Here is a 21,498-nt window from a genome sequence, read left to right as displayed (position 1 = left end):
CTGAAGTTTGCATGAGTTCATCGAGGTCCCACTTCAGGGAGAGCTAGGGTGCCCATCTCTAAAATTGCTGAGAAAAGTTTGGAGGAAGTCCACTGAGGATCTGGCCTGGAGGCTCACAGTACAGAGTCTAGCTGATACTGCAGGAAGGCATCCAAGTACACAAAGAAACTGTCAGTAGAGGACAGAGAGAGAGAGATCCTAGTAACTACTGTTTTATATCCCTTGGAGAGACTGTTCAACAGTTGCTGGTTTAGGACTGCATCTATAACTGGAGTTTCCTACACTCTGTGTACACCTGCACTAAGGGTGCTCACTCTGAAGAATCTAGTGTGATAGCCAGAGTGTCTTCTCTCACGTTTTGCACTTAATGTGGAGTATTCCAAGGCTCACCCAACACCCCAACCAGGGTTAAACAGCATTTAATTTCGAGAAAGACATTCAAAGCCTGGTTACCGAGTTAGGAGACCGTGGAGCTGCTGTGTTTGAAAATGTGTAAGCATTAAAACCTAAGTGTACCTAAAACAAGGGATTACTTATCTTCAGTGTTATTTGGAGGACAGGCAGACTGAAAGGTATTCACAGGTTTTGTTTCACCCATAGAAGCTGTACTAGGACTTCTAGAAATGGAGGAGCTGGGCAGAAAGGGCAGGTATAGTCGGCATTCTTGATGAGTCCCTGTGACAGATCCCCATCATATCAGCAGTTTATGGTAGCAGGGGTGGGCCTCACAGGGGAAAGATTACTACTGAAGTATAAAACAGATGCACAAGGGATAAATCAAAATGCAGGTAAGTAATGTCCCTTGTGCCAATTAGTATTTTTTTTTTTTTTTTTTTTAGGTAAATGTATGCTTTTAAAAGTAATACAACACAACTGACCAATACAATCTTTAAAGAAGACAAAGCAAAAAAAAAAAAAGAGACCTCACCTGTGTTGGACTGAAAGCCAGGCTTGCTAAAATTATAGTCTTTTATCTCATTGTACCAGGTATCCACAACTTCTGACCCTGGAATATAACAAGTGAGTAAGCATACTTGAGTTACTTTGGCAGTGTTTTCCGTAAAGAAGCATTTTGTGTGATTTTTCACCACTTTACATGCTTACTTTTCCATATTTTTCTTAGTTTATTAAATATAGAAAAATTAACAACACATACTTCTAACAATTTTTTAAATCAAACTGATCCCTGTCACACATATATATTTATTAAAAGCATTGATAAATATATTACATGTTTTTTCTTTAAAAACACACACCTTAAAACCCCCGAAGGCAAAAAGATGTCCTCAGGAGATTTTTGTACTGCGTAAACTGGTAGAAGTTGATAAAGGGAGTTGGCTTTTATTGCAGTGTATAATTTGAAGCTGTCGCCAAAGGCAGGCAAAGCAACTTTATTCTGATAAAAAAAAAGGCAGCTGGCAGATCAAAAGCAGTGTGATTATGTAACATTAAAAAGAAACTTTACTACAAATTTACAGTGACATGTGCTAAAACTGGCTATACACTGGTAGATTTTCCCAACAAACATTCATACGAATATTCGTATGAACATTTAAAGATTTTTTTTTTTGTAAATGTTTTTTGAATTTACAAGCAAGTATTACACATAAAAAAAAAAAAAAAAAAAACAACAGTATAAAACCGGGTGGTCTCTCATGTTTCTACAGTACTCAGTAACAGTGATATTACAAGTTCTATAATGGGTACAATATATTACATCAAACAACAAGTCAGTAAGATAAAAGATCAATTTCAAGCAGGTGGCGGTTTTCGGAGGAGAGGGTGCTTTCCATGATAGCAGAATATTTTTTCTAGTGTAGAAGTAAAGGACATGCAATAAAAGCATTTAGAATATCTAGACGCAGGTATGTCCCCAAAGATGCCTAGTAGGCAATTCTTAGGGTGTAATATATTAGAAGGACCCAAAGCTGAGGAGATAAATGTTTTGACCTCCGACCAGAAGTTCAGAAGTTATGGACAAGAGGATAGGGCCAAAAGCAGTGTAGGAAGTCAAACATGCAGATGTTGGGCACAGGCCCATCAAAGAAAAATTCTTGGTACATTTGAAGACTGGATGAATGTCATTTGAAAGTACTTCAAAATTGAATTTTCTTTTAACATCCAATTTTAGAATGAATGATTTCTTGAACAGAAAAAAAAAAAAAAAATGTACAGCCTGCTCCTTCGAATTTTCTTGTCACTGTCGTCAAAATCAGATGTTGATCTGGCTCCACAAATGATTAGAAAGCCAAATGAATGTTCTTATAACAAAAGCCTTTCAAACAAAGTTCTACTAGTATATTACCAGATTAACTGTATGCCAGTGCAGTCACCATCCTTGCTGAATGTGTCTCATGTTAGAAAACAGGTCAAACGATAAGCCAAGTGTGCAGTTTTAAAAGAAAAAGTGTATTGGCCTAAAGTGGAACTATTGGCAAACTAAAAAAAAAAAAACAACCTATTTCACAGCAGTGTTTACACACTGTGGGAACGGTAGAGTTTATTTAGTATTCATTACAGGTACTTCCATAGCGTGGTCAATTTACACATTGCTTTACACATACAGTGTATATTGTACATTCACATCAGTCCCTGCCCTCAAGGAGCTTACGATCTACGGTCCCTAGCTCACATTCATACATATACCGTACTAAGGCCAATTTAGACAGGAGCCAATGAACCTACCAGCATGTCTTTGGAGTGTGGGAGGAAACCCACACAGGCACAAGGAGAACATGCAAACTCCAGGCAGTAGTGCCATGGTTGGGATTTGGACTGGCAACCCTAGTGCTGCTAGACTGAAGTGCTATTGCACAGAGCAGGTAAGTACCGTATAGGCATGTTTTTGATATTTTTTTTTTTTTTAAAAACATGAGGGTTTAAAACCCCTTTTACATTTTTTTAAATCCGATTTTTCATTAAAGTCTATGAACATTGGCCAGCCTTTTAAAGGCTAAGTTCAGCTTTTCCAGAAAACTGCCTAAGCAGTCAAAGGGCCCCAGTAGGTATTAAAAACCGTGTAGCTGTGTTTGATGATTTTACTAGCATACCTGTAGGCCATTTGGCTCCCCCTCAGCCAGACCAAAACTCGCCAAGGTTGGAAATGCCTACATCTTGCTTTGTTGCAAGGATGTGAAAATCGGTATCCACTCCTGTAATGCTGGGAATCAGTGCCAATAGTTTTCATGTTCTAGTGATAAGGCCAAATACAGGTATGGCAATAAAATGACTGATAATTTTACAAAGCTGCAGCTTTTTATTATCTACTGGGACATCTTGATTGCATAGGCTATTAACTGGAAAAGGCGAACTTAGCCTTTACCTGTCATTGACAACTGACAGTTGCTGATATTGAAGCAATGCATTCTTTTCAATAGTTCTGGATCGTCTGACACATTTATTAGAAGAAAGGGTAAGGGGATCAGACCAGAATCTAATAATAATATGCCTAAATAGGAGTATAAGTAGATTTTTAAGAGCTTCCTTTGTTTCCAGAGAGCTTACCAGATGCATCCCTGACACTTGAGTTCCATTTATACCACAGGTTCTCGCCATTGTTGGTGTTGCTGTGTTGGAGAGCATTGATAGAGAGAAGGTGATTGGCCCACTTCTGACTGGATTCACTCAACTCCCGACTCAGCTGTAATGGAGGTGCACCGTGTAGACGTCGATACTTGTTGTGAGTGTCCAATGCTTCCTGCTCAAAGGTGCTCGATTTTACTAGGGCACAGTTAAGAGACACTCCAATCAAAATTATTGCTTTCAATAAATACAGTTCTGCTGTAAATATGATAATTGCTTTTCTTAAAGCTGAAAAAATATATATACAGAGTCTCAAATCTTCCTACTGAAACATATTAACCTGTAAATTAACTCAGAACTGAATCACTGTCAATCATCTCTGTTCTGCCCTTTCTACTGCTGATTCACTGCAAGAAATCCTACCATCCACCTGATCTGTAAAATCAGCTGATATGCAGGTGATGATAGGGTTTTAATATAAAGTCTAAAGCCGCGTACACACGTAGCCGTCTGTCCGACGTACTTAGTCTGGCGGACTTCCCGCCAGACTGTCCGTCGGACTTTACGAACGGGCTACTTGCCCACACACGACACTTTTTCAGTGGACTAATACGGCGTACTAAGTCCGCCATACTATCCGCCCTACTTATGAAATGAACGGACTCGCCCACACACGCGGAGGAAAGTCCGCTCATTTTGAGCGCGTCTCCAGGTAAGCGGGGCCCGTGAAGGAGACATCGCTGGCCCCGCTGCCTGGTATGGACTTAAAGGGGAACCCCAACGCCAAAAAAAAATCGGCGTGGGGGTCCCCCCAAAGTCCACAACAGACCCTTGTCCGAGCACGCTACCAGGCCGGCCAGGAAAAGAGGGGCGAGCGAGCGCCCCGCCCCTCCTGAGCCGTACCAGGCCGCGTGCCCTCAACATGGGGGGTGCCTTGGGGAAGGGTGGGCCGCGCGGCCCCCCCACCCCAAAGCACCTTGTCCCCATGTTGATGAGGACAAGGGCCTCTTCCCGACAACCCTGGCCGTTGGTTGTCGGGGTCTGCGGGCAGGGGGCTTATCGGAATCCGGAATAAGGGGGCCCCCGGATACCGGCCCCCCACCCTATGTGAATGAGTATGGGGTACAATGTACCCCTACCCATTCACCTGTAAAATAAAGTACAAAAAAAAAACACAACACACAAGATAAAATCATTTATTGCACAGCTCCGGGGGTCTTCTCGCCGGACTCCTCCGCTATCTTCTTGTAGCTCTTTTACTAGCGGAGGAGCCCGGCATTCTTCTTCGTCGCCGCTGCCTCTTCTTCCGACTTCGGGGGTCTTGTCCCCCTCTTCGGTTCTTCTGCCGGGCCACCGCGCCTTCTTATAGCTCTTTTACAGGCGGTGGCCGGTCTTCTGTCGCCGCCGCCGCCTTCCGTTGTTGTTGTTGTTCTTCTTCTTCTTCTCCTGGAGATGTTGACTCGACGTTCTCTCTGGCCGCAATGCCAGGGACGCGCTGCGCTGCGACTTATATAGGGACAAGGGGCGGTGTCACATGGGCTGATGTCACATGGGTTGGTCACATGGGTTGATGTTACATGGGTTGGTCACATGGGTTGATGTCACGTGGCGACAGTCCCAGCATCCTCCGGGACTGTGACATCGTAAGGGGGCGGGGTCACCATGTGACACCAACCCATGTGACATCAACCCATGTGACACCGCCCCTTGTCCCTATATAAGTCGCAGCGCGTCCCTGGCATTGTGGCCGGAGAGAACGTCGAGTCAACATCTCCAGGAGAAGAAGAAGAAGAACAACAACAACGGAAGGCGGTGGCGGCAGAAGAACCGAAGAGGGGGACAAGACCCCCGAAGTCGGAAGAAGAGGCCGCGGCGACGAAGAAGAATGCCGGGCTCCTCCACTAGCAAAAGAGCTACAAGAAGATAGCGGAGGAGTCCGGCGAGAAGACCCCCGAAGACGGAAGACCCCCGGAGCTGTGCAATAAATTATTTTATCTTGTGTGTTGTGTTTTTTTTTGTACTTTATTTTACAGGTGAATGGGTAGGGGTACATTGTACCCCATACTCATTCACATAGGGTGGGGGGCCGGTATCCGGGGGCCCCCTTATTAAAGGGGGCTCCCGGATTCCGATAAGCCCCCGCCTGCAGACCCCGACAACCAACGGCCAGGGTTGTCGGGAAGAGGCCCTTGTCCTCATCAACATGGGGACAAGGCACCCTCCATGTTGAGGGCACGCGGCCTGGTACGGCTCAGGGGGGGGGGGCGCTCGCTCGCCCCTCCTTTCCTGGCCGGCCGGGTAGCGTGCTCGGACAAGGGTCTGTTGTGGACTTTGGGGGGACCCCCACGACGATTTTTTTTTCGGCGTTGGGGCTCCCCTTTAAGTCCATACCAGGCAGCGGGGCCAGCGACGTCTCCTTCACGGGCCCCGCCTACCTGGAGACCCGCTCGAAATGAGCGGACTTTTCTCCGGGCGGGAAAAGTCCGTTCATTTCAAAAGTACGGGGGACTGGCATACACACGGCCTGATTGTCCGCCGAAATGCGAGTCCGGCGGGAAGATTGGAGTGTAAAACTACATTCTAAGTCCGCCGTACTTTCGGGTCAAAAAAGTATGCCGGAGGCTACACGCAGGCGGATTGTCCAGCGGACTTGAGTTTGCCGGACTTTTCCACCTGCTTGTTTGATCGTGTGTACGCGGCATAAGACAATTTGATATCACATTTAACATTTATTTTATATAGCAGAGTTTTAATAGGAGTTTAGTTTTGTTTTAACATACATTGCCTAGTTGCAGTTTAGAGTCAGTAACCTGTCATTTATACATAACTTTCCTGAACTAACATTATTATTATTATTAATACTAGGTACCACAAAGAGTCTACAAGTACCAGGCATTCTCAGCGGGGTGTCAACTTTATGGGTCTCGACTTTCTGGGGACCAACTTTCACATATATCTGGGCCATTCAACTATCCACTGAAGAAGCCTTGTAATCCAAAAAGAGCTTATGTTGGTGAAGGTGACGCATAAGCAACAGGGCAACAAAACTCCAATTTAGAATGTCTTTCTGAGCCTTCTCCACTCCCAGCTCCAGGAGGTATAAACATGCACAGTATGCTAAACCAAGCATTTATGTTCATGAAAAAAAATCTTATCAAGAAGAACTTTCAGCAACTGGATCCACATAAAACCCAAACTTTCTTCTTTACATAGGAAATATAAGAACTTGGGAGGATTTGCCACCTCCTTGACATATTCCTCCTGTAGATCAGCAACAATAGACACATAGGCCAAACATTTTGTTGGGATGATCATAAATGCCTGGAAATTCACACCTTTTCTTACCTGTCTGACCAATGCTGACTGTTGGTTTCTGATCGCTTGCCTTCTCTACTTCCGGTGACTTATTTCCGCCTGATTTCCACCGTGAACCAGACTGGTCACTATCTGGTGATACCGCTGACCCTGATGGCAGTACATTCTTTTCAAAGTATCCAGGATTGGTGATGTTTCCTGCTGGATTATACTGCCCCACCACAAAGTAAAGTCCATTGCCATCAGTGGCCAACCCAACGCCAACTTCCTTGGAGTCCTTCCAGACAACTTGGGTGAAATGTCCTTAAAAAAGGTTAAGAAAAATGGCAAGAAAGTTTAATGACATAGCAGGAATATGCCAACAATAATTAGATTAACAGGGCCTTAACTCAGACCTTGACTATTACCTGTGTTACTTCGGAACCCTGGCCTTCCAAAATCATAGTTCTTTATTTCATCGTACCACGAATCTACGGGTTCTTGACCTGTAGACACAAAACAAGTCAGTTTAATACATCCATTATCCCCACCGTACAAAATTATGGGATTAATGTTACAGTAGATTTACCAACATATTTGCAATATAAGTACTTCTTGAATAAGTTCCAGCCCAATTTTTTTTTAGCTTTGGGTGGAGAGGGGATGAGTTAGAACTATTTTCATGTTTTTATTGCTGTCTGTGCTTAACCTTACTTCCTGTCCAGATGACAGATTGTCACAAGAGATAGCAACAAAACGCATTTATTTAGTAGAGTGGTGAAGGATTCAAATATTGGTTAAGTTTTTATTGCTCTCTTTGTATTTCTGTGGACACCTGTACTCTCTCATTTCTTCTCCTTTGACGGAAGTTCTTATCCACTATAATGAATGACAAAAAGTTTTGTCTGGAGTCCTAATGGCTCATCTGGAGATCCCTGCACATAATGTTTCAGCTTCACCCAACTGTTGTAGGTACTGGAATACATTTAATAGGTAGCCAGTATGGGAAAATGTGGGCAACTAAGTAACTGAGAAATAAAAGAAGTCAGTTAGCGATGCACTTCCACAGCTATACACTGTAATATTTTCAGTGGACTGCTTTTTATAGGACTGCTATGAACAAAACAGTTAAGGGCAGGAGCAGACAGCAGGCAGATGATTAAGAGGCTATCTGAGCCCTGCTTGGGTCAAAGCCAGGTCATCCTCCCACTACTTATAGAACTCACTGAACCCTATGAGTAGTGCCCCTGCTGTGTGTACTCAAACTTGGCTATTTTATCAAGTAAAATTGAATCATCTCAATAGGAGCATTTCCCTCTAACTTCCTGTATACTGTTCTCAGCAAAACCGACAAGTGCAGTCTAACATGGCGAGGGGATCAGAGAGTATCGTGGCTGCTAACTCTAATAAAAATTTAAAAAAAGTGGGGGAAAGCGCTGTGCCAAAAAAAATCATAATAAAGGTGACTGAAAAATTAATTGTATACAATTGTATCTGTATACTCAATAAGTGGCATCAACCATTGTCAAAATACACAAATATATTGTACATAAATCTATGGTTATACTTATAATGAAAAAAAAAAATATTAGATGAATCAAGACTAAAAAATAAAAATGTAATGATTCAAATGGAAGACAAAAATTAGTATAAATATGGATTGAATATCTGTAAACCATCTGAATATTCTGAGAGTCAAGCAACCCAATGGCCAGACTGCACATGAGACACCCCTCTGGGACCCCTGGCCGTAGCTTTCTTTTTACACCTGCCCATGGTCCAGCTGACTTTCTAACCTACACAGGAGTTCCCTGTCATCCATTTGGCTCCAAACTCAGGTTAACTGGTTCCTGCAATATTGATTGGTTGGCCGCTTCTCGAAACTTGCATGCTTCATTTCCTATGGAGTAAACTATTTCTTTTTTTAAAGTCATGTTTATTATGATTTTTTGGGCACAGCGCATTCCCCCACCATTTTTTTCCCTGCTTTGTCTCATTGGTCCATGAGTTTGGGTGTAGAAGCAGCCAAAGTTTAACATTACATTTTCCACTTGGGCAGTTGTTCATGTGCCTGGTAATTTGTTTTCTACTATGCCTCTAATAACACACTTATGTATGTATAATGTACAAAGAGAAAGCTGGTACATAAACATCAAAAAAGTTCTACGTAGAAAAAAGGAGGCAACAAAACAGGAGCCAATAGTTTCCTTCTATGGAAAAACAGGGCCAGGAGACAGAAGGGTATTTTGTGCATTTTTAAGCTGAGAACTAACTGTTCCCTGTGGATAAAAGGGCAGGTTATTTGTCAGTGTTAAAGTCCACATCTGTAGCAAAATTCTGTGATTATCATTTGTCTGCTATACCAACTCTTATGCCGCATACACATGACCGGACTTTCCGGCAGACTAGGTCCGACGGTCTTCCTGATGGACTTTCGGCGGAGTTCCAACGGACTTTCCGAACGAATGGACTTTGCCACAGACGAACGGAATAAGTACATTCTTTTTGAACGCGATGACGTAAACGGGACTAAACAAGGAAGGTCAATAGCCAGTAGCCAATAGCTTCCCTTGCATCGTATTTGGTCCGTCGGACCAGCACACAGATGAACGTTTTCCTGATTTTAGTCCGTCGGAATGGAGTCTGTGGGATAGATTTGAAACATGTTCTATTTCTAGGTCCGTCAGATTTTTTTTTTTTTTTAAAAAGGATCGGACTAGCCCACACACAATAGGATTGTCCGATGGACTAATCTCTTCGGACCTAGTCTGCCGGAAAGTCCTGTCGTGTATACGCGGCATTAGAATTCCATATACTCTGAATTAGTAAATTACTTTTATAGTATGTTATACAACACTTCTATGAACTCATGGATTATTGAAGGTTGGCCTGAGTTCTGTTTTGTTTCCATAACCTTGGATGAATACTTCGACACTGCAATTTTGAAACCAAAATGGCTTCTATCCAGCTAATAATCCACCTTTTGATGAAGGCTAATCTGTGTTTTACAATAAACGGCACATCTATCATAAGTGAGTTTAGTTCAAATATTAATCTTGTAGGTATCACTGCCCAAAAGCTTATGTAAAATGTGTTCAGTCAGCACTGCACAATGATAACAAGCAGCATGCTCTAACCTGTACACAGCACAAACAATCTTACAAACAAGAGCAAGACTACAGCACATGCAGGTTTAAAGGGTCAGTCCATCCAAAAGTGATATGTTAGCAAAAGGTGAAGCATGGGGGGTTGCACCGGCCCCCTCTATTCTTCTATGCCAGGCATACTCTGACATTGATATCTCCTTGCCATAATTCCCCACTCTGTTCCTGTCTTTCTGGGAGTTTTGGGTGTCCCTGCCCAACTTTTGGGGGAAAAGTTGACTAAAACTGGAGAGTGCAAACTGTGCATGGTAACCAATCAGCTTCTAACTTCAGCTTGTTCGATTAAGCTTTGACAATAAAATCTGGAAGCTGATTGGTTTCTATGCAGAGCTGCACCAGATTTTGCAATCTTAGTAAATCAAGCCCATTGGGTGTTCCAGCTCCTTCTGTTGCATCCGCCATAATATAAAATAAAAAAAAGTGGAGCCCCTCATAATGGTCACTGCAAATATGCAGACTTGGGATGTCGGACCCGAGGTCTCACCAATAGGGTTGCCCAAAGAAATAGAAGAAACTGTCAGCTAATGTATCCACCAAACACTGGAGCTTCACCCAAAACTGTTATTTTAGTTCTTAGCATATGCTGGAGGGTTAATCACCCAACAGTCTCTTATATCTAGCATATTTAATGGTTATGTTGCCATGGGGTGGGGCTCATACAGCATTAGTGTTGAGGTATTTAGGACAGACACAAGCTTAGATATAACAGAATTTACACGTTCCATTTTCAGATATTCTGACTGTCCTGCCTCATTGCAATATTAGGTCTACAGCAAAGTTGTAACCTAAATCAGGGATATACAATTAGCAGACCTCCAGCTGTTGCAAAACTACAAGTCCCATCATGCCTCTGCCCCTGGGTGTCATGCTTGTGGCTGTCAGAGTCTTGCTGTGCCTCATGGGACTTTTAGTTCTGCAACAGCTGGAGGTCTGCTAATTGCATATCCCTGACTTAAATGATAGTCCTATTCAAAAGTGATATTTTAGGTGTATGTGACCTCTTGTAGACTGACTTTCCCTCTAGCTTTTCTATGTTTTTGGTAATATCACAGTAAGCCAAGTATGATCCCCCCCTTTTCCCTGTCATGAGTTCTCACAAATAGCAGCAGGTGTAGTGAGACTTTCCTCACAGTAGTTGGAACAAGCTGAGAAAGTTCAGAGATGCAAGTGCAAGTGTCATATCGCCCAGACGCAAACCTGTGGTTATGCATGGCAAAGCAACAGGTTCTCTTTAACGGCAACCTCACCAGCAGCTTGCATCCCATTTACTCCTCCCGTCAGTCTGTGTTCAACCTTCAGAACCAAAGGGAGCTAGCTATATGTAAGCTTCATGTTGGAACTTGGGAGCTAACACAAGGCTGCCACATGTGAGGGAGTGAGGCACATGTTCCCCCATACAAGGAAGTACCTTATATATCACTTCACTTTCCCAGGCAAACAGAGCGGCAGAGGAATAAAGGGAAGCAGAGTATGCATAGCAACAGGAACTGTCATCAAAAGAGAAGTTAAAAAAGCAAACATACATACTCGCCTAGATGGCTGCAGCACTGATCCCAGCTGTAGCTGTTCCTTGCCCCCGCTACACCAATAAATGAGTGATCAAAGAATGCCGATTGCTCAGTTCTCAGTATTTGGTCTTTGGAGAGCTGGTGACTGCCATGACAAATTTAACCCGGACATTTGGCCCCCCTTCTCCTTCCCCCCGCAGCCGGGCCATTCACAAAGCGCAGTACGCTTTGTGCAGTAGGGAACCAGCTGTTAAGCCGTAAGGCTTCGCTGACGGATTCCCTTACCCGAGATGGTGAAAATTCGGCACGGTTGGATTCATGGACAGGTTAGTGTCCCAATATTTAAAACAGAGTTCCACCTAAAAGTAGAATTTCCACGTATCTGTCTCCCCCCTTCTGGTGCCACATTTCTGGGGGGGGGGGGGGGGGTGAGCTGTTTTTGACAGGTACCCTTTCCCCACTTCTGTCAGACCTTACCGCGGTGAGCTACGTCAGAAGTCCAGCCCCCTCCTCCTCCCTCCCCTGCTGTTGGGCCAGTAGGAGAGCACGGCACACTTTGCGCATGTGCAGTTGAGACCTGGCCGTGAAGCTGTAAGGTTTTATAAATGGGTTCCCTTACCGGCAATGGCAGCAGTAGCAGCCGATAGCCAATGGAAATGTTGGCTGTGGTGCCGGGATCGCTGGTGACCTATATTTTTTTTGAAGGAGCCTGGAGCTCTAATTTAATGTTGGTATTGTCACTTCTGATCAGCATTTGACCTTCACTATAGTGAAGTAAATGTAGCATAGATCAGTTTTAGCGGCAGAGATGGGACAAGGTTAGCTGGCATTACCTGGCAGCTCTCTGGTGCTGGAGCTGTATTTGTAATACAGGTTCTCTCCATGATCCGAGCCACTGTGCTTCAGTGTCCGTATGGACAGAAGGTGGTCTGCCCATTGCTGAGCAGATCGACAGAGCTCGCGACTCAGCTGAAGAGGGGGCGCGCCATGCTTCTTCCTGTAAGCGTTGTGGGCAGACACAAAATCCCTCTCAAACTGGCTTCCTTCAACACCTGAAAAACACAAATCCAGAGTCATAAAGAAATCCTTACAGGAGAAAAACAGGGAAGTGGCCATTGCTGATGTTTCCTGAAAATGCTGGTTGCCTGGCTGTCATGCTAATGTTTTCTGAATCACTGATCCAGGATTTTTATAGTGATAAGGAATTAAAAATGTTCTCATGCTATACATCTGTTCAAGGTCTGCGACTCAAAAGAATTCAACCCAGGGCAGCTAGGAAATGAGCATTTTCATGAAGGTCTGAATAATAACAATAATAAAAACAATCATAATAAATGTACAGTAATACACAGGAGAAAAGCAAGCAAACGCAATATTGGATTTCTTTCAAACAGCATTTACTTATTATTCTATAACATGTAGGTATGTGTAGTCACTATTATCAATAACTAGTTTTGCTGTGTGTAAAAATGGGTTTAGTTCGTTTACAGCCAAGGACCATGCTGTGTGTTGGGGCTTTGATAAGGCAGTGTGGCTTCCCCATAAATTGCAAATATATGCTAATAACACCTCTGTTTTTATTATATAGCTTAAGAAGTGTTGGCTGTCTTTATTTGGATTTGTGCAGTGCGTCAGTTGGGTGCGCACCCTACTATATTTACTGTGAGTGGTAGTGCTGGACAGGATGATTAATGTTAGATACATGGAAATAAGCCTAAATACATCCGAGTTTTTTACAGAAGCCATCCTAGTGTCACACATGGAAATAGGCCAGGATTAGGGATGAGCTCGGTGTTCGACTCGAACATCGGCCGTTCATCTGTTCGGCGAATTCAGAACTTTGTGGACTGTTCGCACCAAATTCGTGTGGCACAAACGGTCCACAATGCACTATGCCATCGCAGTGCATTGCTGGCTCATGATTGGCCAAGCTTGCACTGCGACCCCGCATGCTTGGCCAATCACAGCGCCGGCAGCGAAGAGAGACATAATTATAGCTCAGGGGGTTTAGTACACGCCCCACACTACATAAGGCCGCCAGCGCAGCGGCCTTGTGTATTGTGTTGGCGTGCAGGGAAAGTGCTAGATAGACAGGGACAGTGTGTTCTTTTCTCAGCCATCTGCAGGAGCTAGTGGGTGTTGTGTGCCTCCAGCGCAGTATACACCTGTATCTATCCTTTATTGCTGTTGTTCTCTAATACAGCCATCTGTAGGAGTTAGTGGGTGTTGTGTGCCTCCAGCACAGTATACACCTGTATCTACCCTTTATTGCTGGTGTTCTCTAATACAGGCATCTGCAGGAGTTAAAGTGGGTGTTGTGTGCCTCCAGCACAGTATACACCTGAAGATATCCCTTATTGCTGGTGTTGTCTGTTACATAGCTTGCATATTAGCATTTAAAATTAGCACTTGATTTCTAACGTTCGAGTCCCATTGACTTTAATAGGGTTCTAAAGTTCGTACGAATTTTAGGTCGGTTCGAAGGTTCTGGTACGAACCGAACCAGGGAGTGTTCGGCTCATCCCTAGCCAGGATCTGTTCTAGTTTGATACAGGACCGATCCTGGTGTCATACATGGAAATAAGCCTAGATTCATCCTAGTTTTATAAAGGATCCATCCTAGTGTCATACATGGGAATAAGCCTAGATCAGGCCTAGTTTTATAAAGGATTCATCCTAGTCTCATACATGAAAATAAGCTAGATTCATCCTAGTTTTATAAAAGGATCCATCCTGGTGTCATACATAGAAATAAGCCTAGATCTGTCCTGCTTTTATAAAGGATATAATAGGTAAAAGGAAGGTTGGAGTCGGTAAGGTGGTTACAGAGAGTTGGTGATATTGTCAGAGAATCACCAGACTTCAACGTCGGCACTTCCCCGTGCGCCTGCGGGGAAGAGCTGCACAACGACGCATGCATATGCGTCGTACGACACAATGTCGTACACGCATGTGCAAGCCTATGCACACGGCTATGGGCCTTACCTGATTGGCCTGACAGTCCTATAAAAGGCATCAATGTGCTCTGTGTCTTTGCTGGTTTGTCTCCTCAGCTCACCTGTGTTCCTGTTTCCTGTTCCTGTTGACCACTTCCTGTTGTGACCCGGCTTGTTTGAAGACCACTCTGCTTCTCTCCTGATCTGACCCCTGGCTTGTTTTAACGGACTTTCTGCACTTAGCCTTGCTGGCTCACGGACTGATACCTGTGCTTGACCCTCGGCCTGCCTCTGGAATATCCTTTATCTCACGGACTGATACCTGTGCTTGACCCTCGGCCTGTTTCTGGAATATCTCTTGTCTCACGGACTGATACCTGTGCTTGACCCTCGGCCTGCTTCTGGAATATCCTTTGTCTCACGGACTGTACCTGTGTTTGACCCTCGGCCTTCACTCCAGGTATTGGAACCCCTGGCAGGCGTTTACCTCTACCAGTTCCAAGATCTTCTGCACGGGCATCTCTTCCTTCAGTGGACCTGCTGCATTCCAGTCACCTGCTGGCAACCCGTGCCTCTCTGTGCCCTGTACCCGCTGTTCCATCCTCAGGGGTACTGTGCACCCAGCTGCAAGGGAAGCCGCTCTCAGCACTTCGGCTTTGGTGAGTACCTGACAGTACAAACCAGCCATGTCAGAAGCCGACAGGGCTGGCTCACCTTTAGAGGCTCTCTGCCAGCAGGTTGCAGCCCTCACCCAGGCCGTACAGCGACTCCAAGATGGCTACTTCCATATTGAGGGTCGCCTTCAGCACTTGGCAGTCGCTCCCAGTCTACCAGATTCTTCATCCAGCAGACCTTCTGCTTCGCAAGCCCAAGGCGATGCTACACCTGCGGTAGCCATGACCCTTCCGGAACCCAGGGTCCCTACTCCTGAGCGTTTTTCGGGCAGCCGGAAGAAGTTTAGGTCATTTAAAAACGCATGCCTCCTGTATTTGGCTTTGCAGCCCAGGACCTTCCATTCTGAGTCGGTAAAGGTGGGTTTCATCATTTCCCTGCTATCCGATGAGCCACAGTCCTGGGCCCATAACCTCCTAGAACAGAAGAGCCCCCTTCTTGATTCAGTAGAGACTTTTTTTGAAGCTATGTCACAACTATATGACGATCCCCAGCGCACCGCTACGGCTGAAGCCATCCTGCATTCCCTTACCCAGGGAAAGAGACCAGTAGAGGACTACATTGTGGAATTTCGGAAATGGTCTGGGGACACTAACTGGAATGAGGCTGCCCTTAAGTATCAGTTCCGTCTGGGCCTGTCTGAGCCCTTAAAAGATGAACTAGCCCGAGTAGACACCCCTACATCCCTGGAAGATCTGGTCCAGTTGGCTACCAAACTTGATCGACGTCTACGGGAGCGTCGCTCCGAACGCCTCCAGTCACCTAGACCCATCTGGATGCTACCCCGGGTACCCCCGGTACCCGCACCTGTTCCAGCTCCCACCTTCTCTACTGATGGCGAACCCATGCAGCTGGGCTTGGTCCGGGCTCCACTCACCCCTGACGAGAGACTCCGTCGGCGTCAAGCCAACCTTTGTCTATATTGTGGTGAAGCGGGCCATTTCCTACGCAGCTGCCCTGTGAGACCCAGTAAGTGCCAACCTCGTGTTGCTGTGAAGTCCCAGATTGTGGTTTCCACCCGGTCTCACCTTGTCCTCCCGGTTTCATTACAGGTGGCGGAAGAGGAGGTTCGGCTGGGAGCCATCATTGACTCCGGGGCCTGCAGTTGCTTTATGGACATAACCCTAGCTCGGAGCCTGCACGTTCCCCTCTGCTCTAAAAAACAACACCTTCAGATTCATCTGGCCGATGGCTCCCTACCCTGCTCCGGTCCTGTGACCCAGGAAACAGTACCAATCTTGACATCCACAGACTCTGGTCACTGCGAATTTTTTCGCTTTGACGTTATCCACTCTCCTATGTTCCCAATCATTCTGGGTTTCCCTTGGTTACAAGCCCACGACCCACAGATCAACTGGAACAAGAAAGAAGTACTCTTTTCATCTGCCTACTGTTCACAGCACTGTCACCTGCCGACCTCCCACAAGTCCACCTCCTGCCTAACCATACAGACCATACCTGATAACCTGCAACATGTCCCTTCAGCCTATCATAATTTTTTGGACATCTTTGACAAGAAGAAGGCTGATACTCTGCCACCCCATCGGCCCTATGATTGCCCGATAGACTTGCTACCCGGTTCCGAAATTCCATTTGGTCGGATCTTTCCATTATCAGAGACTGAACTAGAAGCCCTACGCTCTTACATAGATGAAAACCTGGAAAAGGGATTCATCCGACCATCCTCTTCTCCAGCTGGTGCAGGCATCTTTTTTGTCGAAAAAAAGGACGGTTCTCTCAGGCCTTGCGTGGACTACAGGGAACTTAATAAAATTACCATTAAGAACAGGTACCCGCTTCCACTCATCCCTGAACTTTTTCAACGCCTAAGAACTGCCAAGATATTTACTAAACTAGATCTTCGGGGAGCATATAACTTAGTCCGAATCCGTGATGGGAATGAGTGGAAGACGGCTTTCAGGTCAAGATTCGGGCATTTTGAATATCTAGTGATGCCCTTCGGGCTCTGCAATGCCCCGGCCACATTCCAGCATCTGGTCAATGATATTTTCCGTGAGTATCTAGACAACTTCGTGATAGTATATCTTGACGATATTTTGATTTTTTTCCAATTCCTTAGAACTGCACCGTACTCACGTCAGGAAGGTCCTCCTTGTCCTCAGAGAACATGGGCTATACCTAAAGGGAGAAAAGTGTGAATTTGAGAGAGACACCATCCAGTTCCTTGGATTTATCATCTCCACAGGAGGAATCTCAATGGATCCAAAGAAGATCAAAGCCATTCAAGAATGGCCGGCACCTTCAGACAAAAGGTCTGTACAGCGATTCGTTGGCTTTGCCAATTTCTATCGCAGGTTCATCCAGGGCTTCTCCACGATTATTTCCCCCATCACCCAACTAACCCGCCAGCAGGTCAAATTTCGATGGTCTCCACAAGCACAGGAAGCCTTCGATGAATTAAAAAGACTCTTTATATCAGCTCCTATCCTCCTACATCCAGATCCAAGCCTTCCCTATGTGTTGGAGGTGGACGCCTCTGAATTCGCATTAGGTGCTATCCTCTCCCAAAGAAGTGGGCCGAAGGCTCTCCTTCATCCAGTTGCCTTTGCCTCTCGGAAACTCAGTCCTCCGGAGAGGAATTACGATGTCGGAGATCGAGAACTTCTTGCTATAAAGTTTGCACTGGAAGAATGGAGGTACCTGCTGGAGGGTGCGTCTCAACCCATCATGATCTTTACAGATCACAGGAACCTGGAGTACCTCAGAGCTGCTAAACGCCTCCGACCCCGACAAGCACGCTGGGCTCTCTTTTTCTCCAGGTTCAATTTCCATATCACCTTCCGTCCCGGTTCCAAAAATGGGAAAGCAGACGCACTCTCCCGAATGTTTCCAGAAGCCGAAGAACCACCCGAACCCACAACTATTCTGTCTCCACACAACTTCCTCCAAATTATCCAGCCCGATCTAGAAACTGCCATCAAACAAGCCACTAACCAACTCTCCAAAACTACAGTATCCTCCCTGGAAAGGAAACACGGTTTGCTATGGGCACACAACAAGGTATTCATTCCTCCTTCAGTAAGACCTCAGATTTTGCAAACCTTTCATGACCACAAGATGGCAGGACATTTTGGGATCCAGAAGACTGCCGATCTAATCAGTCGTTCGTACTGGTGGCCGGGTTGGAGAAGGGACTGCAAGAACTATGTCCAATCCTGTATCACTTGCCAGCGTAATAAGGGGGCAAACACCAAGGCCTGGGGGCTTTTGAGGTCCTTACCTGTTCCTGAACGCCCGTGGAGAGAGATCTCTATGGATTTTATTGTTGACTTACCACCTTCTGACCAGTTCACTACAATCCTAGTAGTGGTAGATCGTCTCTCGAAGATGGCACATTTTTTACCTATGTATGGCACCCCTTCTGCTTCAGCTACAGCAAGTATCTTTATCAAGGAAGTCGTGAGGCTACATGGCGTCCCTTTCAACATCGTGTCTGATAGGGGAATCCAATTCACCTCCAAATTTTGGAAAGACCTCTGCAAAGCACTAGAAATCAAGTCCTCACTATCCTCCGCATACCACCCGCAAAGCAACGGGCAAACAGAAAGAACAAATCAGACACTAGAACAATACCTTCGTTGCTTCTGCTCCTGCTCTCAAGACAATTGGTCCTCTCTCCTGCCCTGCGCGGAATTTGCGTATAATAATTCTGTACATTCCGCCACCAACCAAACTCCATTTTGGGCGAACTATGGCTACCACCCTTCTTTCTTGCCAGATTCCGTCCCTGAAGTCTCCGCTCCTGCAGTCCAAGAACGGGTAAAGTCAATTCAGGACAATTTCCTACAGATTCAGGAGGCCATGAAGAAGGCTCAAAGAGACTATGAGGTATACTACAATAGAGGAAGAAGAAGTTGCCCAAGTTTCAAGATCGGGGATAAGGTTTGGCTATCTTCTGCCAACCTGAGATTGCCATACCCGTCACGGAAGCTCGGTCCCAAGTTCATTGGCCCCTTTGCAATCAAAAGGGTGGTAAACCCAGTAGCTTTTGAACTGGCGCTACCTAGTTCGTACAAAATTCACCCGGTGTTCCATGTATCCCTATTAAAACCAGTGATTCCAAGCTCCTTCACCGGTAGACAAGTGGCACCACCTCCACCCGTCCAAGTCGAAGGCGAGGAGGAATTCGAGGTTGAAGCCATAATGGACTGTCGAAAAAGGGGAAGACAGACCCAATATCTGGTAAAATGGAAAGGGTATCCCCCTGAAGACAGTTCTTGGGAACCCTCCAGCAACATCCACGCTCCTCGCCTGATACGGGATTTTTACCGGAGACACCCCAAGCTACCAGCCAGATTGGGCATCCGGAGGCTGCCCCTTGGGGGGGGGCACTGTCAGAGAATCACCAGACTTCAACGTCGGCACTTCCCCGTGCGCCTGCGGGGAAGAGCTGCACAACGACGCATGCATATGCGTCGTACGACACAATGTCGTACACGCATGTGCAAGCCTATGCACACGGCTATGGGCCTTACCTGATTGGCCTGACAGTCCTATAAAAGGCATCAATGTGTTCTGTGTCTTTGCTGGTTTGTCTCCTCAGCTCACCTGTGTTCCTGTGTTCCTGTTTCCTGTTCCTGTTGACCACTTCCTGTTGTGACCCGGCTTGTTTGAAGACCACTCTGCTTCTCTCCTGATCTGACCCCTGGCTTGTTTTAACGGACTTTCTGCACTTAGCCTTGCTGGCTCACGGACTGATACCTGTGCTTGACCCTCGGCCTGCCTCTGGAATATCCTTTATCTCACGGACTGATACCTGTGCTTGACCCTCGGCCTGTTTCTGGAATATCTCTTGTCTCACGGACTGATACCTGTGCTTGACCCTCGGCCTGCTTCTGGAATATCCTTTGTCTCACGGACTGTACCTGTGTTTGACCCTCGGCCTTCACTCCAGGTATTGGAACCCCTGGCAGGTGTTTACCTCTACCAGTTCCAAGATCTTCTGCACGGGCATCTCTTCCTTCAGTGGACCTCCTGCATTCCAGTCACCTGCTGGCAACCCGTGCCTCTCTGTGCCCTGTACCCGCTGTTCCATCCTCAGGGGTACTGTGCACCCAGCTGCAAGGGAAGCTGCTCTCAGCACTTCGGCTTTGGTGAGTACCTGACAGATATCTTGAATACATTGGTCATGGTTTTATTCATCCTAGTGTCATGCATGGGAATAAGCTAGATTCATCCTAGTTTTATAAAGGATCCATCCTAGTGTCATACATGAAAATAAGCCTAGATCCGTCCTGGTTTTATAAAGGATCCATATGGGTACCGTACATGGAAATAAGGCTAGCTCCGTCCTAGTTATATAAAAGGATTCATCCTAGTGTCATACATGGAAATAAGGCTAGATCCATCTTAGTGTCATACATACAAATACGCCCAGATCTATTTGTTTTATATAGGATCCATTCTAGTGCCACACATGGAAATATGCCAAGATACAGTAAAACTTAATTGTATACAGAATCCAACCTGGTGTCATACATAGAAAAAAAAAGCAAAGATCTGTCCTAGTTTTATACAGGATCCATCCCGATGTCTTAAATGGAAATAAGCCTAGATCTGTCCTAGTTTTATAAAGGATCCATCTTGGGGGCATACATGGAAATAATCTTAGACCCATGCTAGTTTTACACAGGATCCAACTTAGTATCATAAATTGAAATAAGCCTCCATCCTATGTTTTTACAGGGTACATTATAGCATCAAACATGGAAATAAGACTTCATTGTCCAGGTTTTATACAGGATTTATCCTGATGTTATACATTGATATAAGCCCAGACCTGTCCTAGTTTTATACAGGATCCATTCTAGTGTCATACGTAGAAAAGAGGCTAGATCTGTCTTATGCCGCGTACACACGACCAGACTTTCTGGCGAACTATGTCCGATAGTCTTCCCGAAGTTCCGACTGACTTTCCAAACGAACGGACTTGGCCACACACAAACGTACCAAGTCCGTTCGTTATGAACGTGATGAAGTAAGACGCGACTAAAAAAGGAAGTTCTATAGCCAGTAGCCAATAGCTTCCCTTGCGTTGTATTTGGTCCATCAGACCAGCATACAGACGAATGGTTTTCCCGATATGATTTGAGTCCGTCGGACAGATTTGAAACATGTTCTATTTCTAGGTCCGTCAAATTTTTTTTATGAAAAACTAATGGATTAGCCCACACACGATCGGATTGTCCAGCGGACGGATTCCGTTGGACCTAGTCTGCCAGAAAGTCCGGTCGTGTGTGCGCAGCATTCGTTTTACGCAGGATCCATCTTAGTGAAATACATACAAATTTATTTAGATCTGTCCATTTTTTTTTTATACAAGATCCATCTTAGTGTCATACATTGAAATACTCCTAAATCTTTCAAAGTTTCAAACAGGAT

At 45.4% G+C, this 21,498-nt stretch overlaps 1 protein-coding gene across 5 annotated transcripts in view; it reads right to left on the bottom strand.

Moving 5' to 3' along the window:
• The window catches only part of LOC143974610 (uncharacterized), a 211,451-nt gene that overhangs the window by 16,410 nt on the left and 173,543 nt on the right, over positions 1-21,498 (bottom strand). For all 5 annotated transcript variants that reach the window (XM_077476205.1, XM_077476178.1, XM_077476213.1 and 2 more), the window contains exons 6-10: positions 12,322-12,540; positions 7,245-7,322; positions 6,868-7,140; positions 3,505-3,720; positions 929-1,006 (exon numbers count right to left, since the gene is read on the bottom strand). In XM_077476205.1, coding sequence (XP_077332331.1) covers positions 929-1,006; positions 3,505-3,720; positions 6,868-7,140; positions 7,245-7,322; positions 12,322-12,540 — 864 coding nt within the window. The remainder of the gene's footprint in view (positions 1-928; positions 1,007-3,504; positions 3,721-6,867; positions 7,141-7,244; positions 7,323-12,321; positions 12,541-21,498) is intronic.

The sequence above is a fragment of the Lithobates pipiens genome, unplaced genomic scaffold (genome assembly GCF_037356315.1).
Source record: "Lithobates pipiens isolate NorthernLeopardFrog02 unplaced genomic scaffold, aLitPip1_a1.2 Scaffold_1, whole genome shotgun sequence".
Taxonomy (NCBI): domain Eukaryota; kingdom Metazoa; phylum Chordata; class Amphibia; order Anura; family Ranidae; genus Lithobates; species Lithobates pipiens.
This window is presented reverse-complemented; position numbering and strand designations above follow the sequence as displayed.